Below are 7,669 nucleotides of genomic sequence, written 5' to 3'. Positions count from 1 at the left end.
AACGACCAGCTGGAACGACCAAGCGTACCCTAAGAATAAGCGTGCGTTTTTCGCGCGTGGGCCCGCAGGCCAGCGTTCGTGGGGACGCGACAGGAACCCCTGGGGCGCTGTGGCAGTGTGGGCCGGGGGCGTCCTGGACTGTTCTCAGTCTCTGCAGAGACAACCCAGAGGGAGACAGCGGGCTCGCTGCCCTAGCGCTTCTTAAAGCGCAGGGCAAAAACGAACTCGGTTACCCCCGCGGGACGCTGAGTGCCAGCGGCCCAGTTCAAACGGCCCGCATCGCGGCATTCAAGCTCGGGCCCGGTTTGGCGCGCGCAGGCGCCAGCCGCGCCACCCCGCCCCCAACGGGGACGCGCCGATCGGCCCAACGGCCGCGTGCGTCTCGCCCTCGCGCCGGCCCAGGTGACTGCACGCAGCCCCGCCTCCCCAGCCCCGCGGGAGAAACCATCTTCTCAGGGGGGGAGGAGCGGGGCCGGCGCCCTCCCACACAGGAACAGGAAGTGTGAGGCGCCGGAAGTCGCGGGCATTCTGGGTAGTCAACTGTTTACTTCCGGCGGCCGCGGCGGCTGTGGCTGCATCCCCGGCTGTTGTTCTCCCCATCGGAGAGGATGGCTCTGGAGACCGTACCGAAGGACCTGCGGCATCTGCGGGCTTGTTTGCTGTGTTCGCTGGTCAAGGTGTCCGTCGGGGGCCTAGCTGTAGGGGTGATGGGGGAACCACCGTGAGGGAAAGAAGTTGGAACGAGGCTGGGGGCACAGTGAAGAGAAACTTAAGAGCCAGGATTCTGAGACGTGGCGAGAGGTGTGGGAAGCCGTTGGTTCTCGGTCTTGGCACAGGCCTGGCGCTTTAGCTGACGTTTGGCGAACTTAGGTGGGGGGTGGGAGGGTCAGTCGAGGGTGGGGATGCCTGACCTTGAGGACTCTAAAGAAGGAAAGAGACAGAACCGAACTGGGGGAGAGGAGAGGAGGGAGTCTGAAGGTAGAGCTTGGTTGTGAAGCTTTGGGACCTGCTGAGACAGCCAACATGGGAACCGAGAGACCAGGGCGAAGTATTGAGAAAGCTAAGCTACTCCCCCCTCCCCCATTCATCATTCATCTCATCACTCCTTTTCTTCTTTTTCCCCGTCTCAGACCATAGACCAGTTTGAGTATGACGGCTGTGACAATTGTGATGCATACCTACAGATGAAGGGTAACCGAGAGATGGTATATGACTGCACCAGCTCCTCCTTTGATGGGTAAGCCCCCTCAGACGCCATCATTTGCTTCTTCACCCCACCCAAGGACGTAGATGTGGAGCAGGCTTTCAGAACCTTAATCCTGGTTGGCTCAGCAGTTACCCTTTTATTATTTTTTTTAAAGATTTATTTATTTGAGGCCGGCGCCGCGGCTCACTAGGCTAATCCTCCGCCTGCAGCGCCGGCACACCGGGTTCTAGTCCCGGTCAGGGTGCCGGATTCTGTCCCGGTTGCTCCTCTTCCAGTCCATCTCTGCTGTGGCCCGGGAGTACAGTGGAGGATGGCCCAAGTCCTTGGGCCCTGCACCCACATGGGAGACCAGGAGAAGCACCTGGCACCTGCCTTCGGATCAGCGCGGTGTGCCGGCCGCAGCGACCATTGGAGGGTGAATCAACGGAAAAGGAAGACCTTTCTCTCCATCTCTCTCTCTCGCTGTCCACTCTGCTGGTCAAAAAACAAAAAGATTTATTTATTTGAAAGGCAGAGTTATAGAGAGGCAGAAAAGGGCTGGCGCTGCGGCTCACTAGGCTAATCCTCTGCCTGCGGTGCCGGTACCCTGGGTTCTAGTCCCGGTCGGGGCGCCGGATTCTGTCACGGCTGCTCCTCTTCCAGTCCAGCTCTCTGCTGTGGCCCGGGAAGGCAGTGGAGGATGGCCGAAGTCCTTGGGCCCTGCACCCGCATGGGAGACAAGGAGGAAACACCTGGCTCCTGGCTTCGGATCAGTGCAGCGCACCAGCTGCAACACACCGGCCATAGCAGCTACTTGGGGGGTGAACCAACGGAAAAAGGAAGACCTTTTTCTCTGTCTGTCTGTCTGTCTCACTATCGAATAACTCTGCCTGTCAAAAAAAAATTTTTTTTTAATTAAAATAAAAAACAGAGAGGCAGAAAAGAGAAGTCTTGCATCGGCTGGTTCACTCCCCAAATGGCTGCAATTGCCAGAGCTGGGTCAATCCAAAACTAGGAGCCAGGAGCTTCTTCCAGGTCTCCTACGGGGGTGCAGAGGCCCCAGCACTTGGGCCATCTTCTACTGCTTTCTTAGGCCATAGCAGAGAGCTGGATCAGAAGTGGAGCAGTCAGGACTTAAACTGGCGCCCACATAGGATGCCGGCACCGGCCCTTTAGCAGTTACTTTGAGACATTCTAGTTCTATGTATCCAGTGCAGTGGCCATTAGCCATATGTAACTACTGAGCACTTGACATGTAGCTAGTTCAAATTAGAATCTGAGTTTTCAAAATTTTTATTTATTTGAAAGGCAGAACAAAAAAAGAGAGGAACATACAGCATAGAGCACTTCTGTGTTACTGGTTCATGCCCTAAAGACCTGCAACAGTCAGGTCTCAGTCAGGCTGAAGCCAAGAGTCAAGAACTCTGTCCTGGTCTCTCATGGTGGCAGGAACCCAAGTACTTGGGCCATGCTCTGCTGCCTTCCCTGGTGCATTAGCAAGGAGCTGGATCAGAAGTGGAGCAAGCAGGACTCGAACTGGTACTTGGATATAGGATGCTGACATCTGATGTCACAAGTAGCAGCTTAACCCGCTGTGTGTTCCACAACCCTGGCCCCAATTAAATGCTTTAACTGTGAAATATATGCCGGATTTTAAAGATTTAGCATGAGAGAAAAAGCTTAAGGTATCTTCAACATTTTAAATTAATTATGTGTTGAAATGATAATTTAATTTATTGGGTTAAATGAAATACTGAAAATTCATCTTTAAAAATTTTTATTATATTTGAAAGGCAGAGAGAGACAGTTCTCCCGTCCACTGATTCACTTCCCAGATGCCTGCAACAGCCAGGGCTGGGCCAAGCCAAAGTCAAGAGCCAGGAACTCAATCCCGGTCTCCCAAGTAGCTCCAAGTATTAAGCCATCACCTGTTGCCTCCCAGAGTACAATTAACAAGGAAACTGGCATTGGAATTGGAGTCAGGACTTGAACCCAGGCACTTGGATATGGATGCACTGTCTTAACTGTGCAAAAGCCCACCTTGAGTTTGATGTTTTTGTTTTTAACTCTTAAAGGTAACTACTAGGAGACTTAAAGTGTACTATTTCTGTTTCCATGGAACAGTGCTTCACTAGACTGCCAGCTTGGTGATGGTGGGTACTATGTTTATCTTCAGCACCACTCCTGGCATAGGGCCAGGAAGGTGTTAGCTGCTGAATAAATGTTAGGTACATGAAGACCCTTTTTGAAAGTGAATGGAAGGGAACATACAATAATTGCAGATTATGGCCCAAAGCTGATGCTTTTAGGGATCTCTAGAAGGCCCTATAAGAAAAATGTTCTTTTGTCAAAATTGTCCAGTAGGAGAAGCAGGAAACAAGAAACATAAGTGAACAGGAGCCAGAGGATGGTGTTGTGAACAAATGAATGAGGAGGCTCCCATCTGTGGGTAAAGCGCCCTGTTAACTGCAATGAGAGAGGCAACAGTTACACTCTCAGGTACTTGCTAGGAAGAGGATGGGGAGGTGAAGTTTTGCTTTTGAGAGAGAGAGAGATAAATGTTTATGTAACACAAAGTTTACCACTTTAGCCATTTTTGAGTGTATAGTTCAGTGGCATTAGTGTATTTGTATTGTTGCACAATCATCACCATCCATCTCTAGTAGAAGTTTTTAATCTGCATCCATCAAACACTAACTCACCGTTGCTATCTCCTCCAGTGCCTGGCAACCACTGTTCTTTATATCTTTCACAGGCTTAACTACTCTAGGGACTTTATGTATCTGGAATTATACAATATTTGCTTTTTTGTGATTGGTTTATTCCAGTTAACATAATGTCTGTAGAGTTTATCAATGTTGTAGCATGTGTCAAAATTTTCTTACTTTTTTAAGCTGAATAATGTTTTGTTGCATGCATTTATATTCTATTTTGTTTATCTGTTCATCCATAGATGGTCACTTCAGTTGTTCCCACCTTTTGACTATTGTAAATAGCACTTTTGTGAATATGAGTGTACCAATAGCTGTTCACATGCCTGCTTTCAGCTCTTTTGGGCATAGATCCAGAAGTGGAATTACTAGATCATATGTTAATTTAATGCTTCAATTTTTTGAGGAACCATCATACTATTTTCTGTTGTGGCCACACCATTTTTTGTTCACACCAACAATTTATCCCTGTCCCCGCTGACACTTACTGTTTTCTAAAAAGTTTTATAATAAAGTTAGTTCCACATTTTTTTATGATTTATTTATTTATTTGAAAGGCAGAGTGACAGAGGAGAGGCGAGAACAGAGAGAAAGATCTTCCCATCCACTGGTCCACTCCCCAAATGACTACTCGCTAGGGCAGGGCCAGCCTGACGCCAGGAGCCAGAAACTTCATCCTGGTCACCCATGTAGGTGGCAGGGGCCCAAGCACTTGGGTCATCTTCCACTGCTCTCCCCTGCACATCAGCAGAAGCTGGACCAGAAGTGAAGCAGCCAGGACTTGAAGTGGTGCTGTGACATGAGATACCGGCATTACAAACAGTGCTTAAGTTTCTCTGTTGCGAACATTTGGGAAGTGAACCAGTGGATGGAAGATAGCTGTCTTACCTCTCCTTTCTGGCACTCTGCCTTTCAATTAAGTAAGTAAATCTTGTTGCCAAGAGATAAGAGAATGGATGTATTGAGGCAGTCAACAAATGTCAGTGCCTAGCACAGACCTGATTTGGTAGGCAGTCATTAAGCAATTGATTGCATGCATGAATAACAGAAGGGACCGCTGTAGCTTCTGAGAGCACCAAGTACGTGTCTCTCTTGCTCACAGAGCAGGCCTCTAGCGTCGGGATAGCCTTCCTGTTACCAGTATTCCAGAGGCAGAGCTATCAGGAAGGGACTGTTAGGATAGTAGTAGGATGCTTAATTTTTTAAAAATAAGATTTATTTATTTGAAAGAGTTACAGAGAGAAGGAAAGAGAGAGAGATCTTCTGTCTGTTGGTTCAACTCCCCAGATGACCATAATGGCCAGGACTGGGCCAAGCTGAAGCCGGGAGCCATGAACTTCTTCCAGGTCTCCCATGCAGGTGGCAGGGGAACAAGCATTTGGGCCATCTTCCACTGCTTTCCCAGGCCATTAGCAGGGATCTGGATCGGCAGTAGAGCAGCCGAGACTTGAACCGTTGCCCATATCGGGTGCCAGCACTGCAGGCTATGACTTTACCCACTACACCACAACGCAGCCCTAAGCTAATGTTAACACCTATTCTGTGCTGGTCTTTGTACAGCCCATTTTTCTGACCTTTACTAATGAAATTTTGAGAGAGATTTCCCTATGTATTTCAGGCTGCAGAACTTATTAGAAGAGAGCCTGGCTGGGACCAGTGCTGTGGCATAGTGGGTTAAGCCACCACCTGCAGCGTGGGTGTCTCATATGGGGGCTGGTTTGAGTCCTGTCTACTGCACTTCTGATCCAGCTCCCTGCTAATGTGCCTAGGAAAGCAGCAGAGGATGGCCCAAGTACTTGGGTCCCTGTACCCATGTGAGAGGCCCAGATAAAACTCCCAGCTCCTAGCTTTGCCCTGGCCATGGGGGCCATTTGAGAAGTGAACCAGTGGAAGAATGGCTCTCTTTGCCTCTTCCTCTCTCTCTCTCTTTGTAAATCTGCTTTTGAAAGAAATGTATAAATCATTAAAAAGAGAGAACTTAGTTCAGTCTTGCGTCATTTCTGCTGGGAGGATCAGTAGTTGTGTGTGCATGAGGCCCCATCACCCTAGTGATTGTGTCGGTTGTAGTTGCTTATACTGCCTGGCTGCTGCTAAAGCTGCTCTGTTTCCCAGGGACTCCCCTGTGACTGGTGGCCCGAGGACAGAAGGGCGGAGGACCTTGGATCCGAGCTTTGTGTCAGCCCCTTCCCAACGTCAGAGCTGTTTCCGTGCTTTCCAGTCATGACTCACTACGTGGCTGTTCCTTAGGTCTCTTCCAGAACTCCTGTGCTGGCCAAGCAGCTCCTTGGTCTCCCTGCTTTCTGGCAGGGGAGGCTCCAGCTGACTGTTTCTTTTCCCTCCCTAGAATCATTGCCATGATGAGTCCAGAAGACAGCTGGGTTTCCAAGTGGCAGCGAGTCAGTAAGTGTCTCCCTTTCTCCTGTCCTGGCCTAGCTGTGGTGTGTTACTGTGCCTCAGGTCTGGTGGGGCGGTCCTAAATCACCAGGAGGCACGACTTTGGTGGGGAGAGATGGGATTGTTAGAAAGACCAGGAAGCTGTGTCCTGTGCCTCACAGCCACTTGGAGCCAGAAGTGTTGGCTCTCTTGGAGTTGTAGCATGTCTTTCAGTGTTAGCCTAAGCCTCCAGTTGCTCTTTAGTCTGAACTCACTCCCAGTGCAATGTCCTTTCTTTTCTCTCAGGTAACTTTAAGCCAGGTGTGTATGCGGTGTCAGTCACTGGTCGCCTGCCTCAAGGTAATAATTGTGATAATAGTCACTGCTCATTTACTGTACCAAGCTCTACTAAAGTCCTTTACATGAATTAATACCAATCCTTGAGCTTTGAGGTTCTGCATTTTTAATGAGGAGATGGAAGCACAGAGAGGTTAAATAACTTGCCTGAGGTCACCCAGCTAGGAAGTGAGGAGCCAGAACCCATTGCTTTAAGTTACTACCTGTGTTCACCTTCCTCCTCTCATTCTTGGCACTTGCCTGGGTCTGCATTGGGAACAAGCCCACCAGACATGGCCGGATGAGCAGTCTGGGAGCTCCAGTTTGCGTGTAGCCCCCTCGAGGTGGCAGGTGAGGGGCTTTTCCTAGCCTTCTGAATCTTCCCTCACAGAGGTGTTTCTTTTCCTGCCACAGGAATCGTGCGGGAGCTGAAAAGTCGAGGAGTGGCCTACAAATCCAGAGACACGGCTATAAAGACTTAGCAAGATGCAGGGCAGCCGGCACCTTTGCTCGCCACCGCTTGTCTCTGCTTATTTTCTGTTGTGGAAGTAAACAGGCAGAACTTCAAATATTCCCACTCTTCGACTCAGACTCAGCAGACTCTTGAGAGCAGCACATCATTTCCCCGGGCCCATTCACTGTCTTTGGACTGCTGCTGGGGGTGGGAGGGGTTTGGGTTGGTGGATCAACAGAGACTGAATGGAGAGTAGGATGCTGATTTTCCTACCCAAGGCCAGGACTCTGGGTCAAATGCCAATAAACACAAACCCCTGCGTATTTTTTAAGACGTATTTATTTGGAAAGCAGAGGCAGAGCAAGAGAGTTGTCCATCTGCTGGTTCATTCCCCAGGTGGCTGCAACGGCTGGAACTGTGCTGATCCAAAGCCAGGAGTCAGGAGCTTCTTCTCGGTCTCCCACATGGGTGCAGGGGCCCAAAGACTTGGGCCATCTTCTACTGCTTTCCCAGGCCATAGCAGAGAGCTGGATTGGAAGTGGAGCAGCTGGGACTGCAACTGGTGCCAATATGGGAAGCCGGCACTGCAGGCACTGGCTTTACCTGCTA

The 7,669-nt window shown here is 49.9% G+C and overlaps 1 protein-coding gene across 1 annotated transcript; it reads left to right on the top strand.

Annotated features, from left to right (window-relative positions):
* Positions 1-531: 531 nt before the first annotated feature.
* On the top strand, positions 532-7,408 carry SUPT4H1 (SPT4 homolog, DSIF elongation factor subunit). The gene is made up of 5 exons (XM_062216911.1): positions 532-677; positions 1,131-1,237; positions 6,242-6,297; positions 6,577-6,630; positions 7,021-7,408. The coding sequence occupies exons 1-5, from the start codon at positions 609-611 to the stop codon at positions 7,086-7,088; spliced, it is 354 nt and encodes a 117-aa protein (XP_062072895.1). The 5' UTR covers positions 532-608; the 3' UTR covers positions 7,089-7,408.
* The last annotated feature ends 261 nt before the right edge of the window (positions 7,409-7,669 follow it).

This window comes from Lepus europaeus, chromosome 18 (assembly GCF_033115175.1).
Source record: "Lepus europaeus isolate LE1 chromosome 18, mLepTim1.pri, whole genome shotgun sequence".
Lineage (NCBI taxonomy): Eukaryota > Metazoa > Chordata > Mammalia > Lagomorpha > Leporidae > Lepus > Lepus europaeus.
This window is presented reverse-complemented; position numbering and strand designations above follow the sequence as displayed.

What these genes read in the sequence shown, in the direction of transcription:
- SUPT4H1 (XM_062216911.1), top strand. Translation starts at nt 609, where the DNA reads ATGGCTCTGGAGACCGTACCGAAGGACCTGCGGCATCTGCGGGCTTGT. An exon ending in TGCTGTGTTCGCTGGTCAAG is followed by an intron (nt 678 to 1,130) that starts GTGTCCGTCGGG and finishes TCCCCGTCTCAG; the next exon opens with ACCATAGACCAGTTTGAGTA. An exon ending in ACCAGCTCCTCCTTTGATGG is followed by an intron (nt 1,238 to 6,241) that starts GTAAGCCCCCTC and finishes TTCCCTCCCTAG; the next exon opens with AATCATTGCCATGATGAGTC.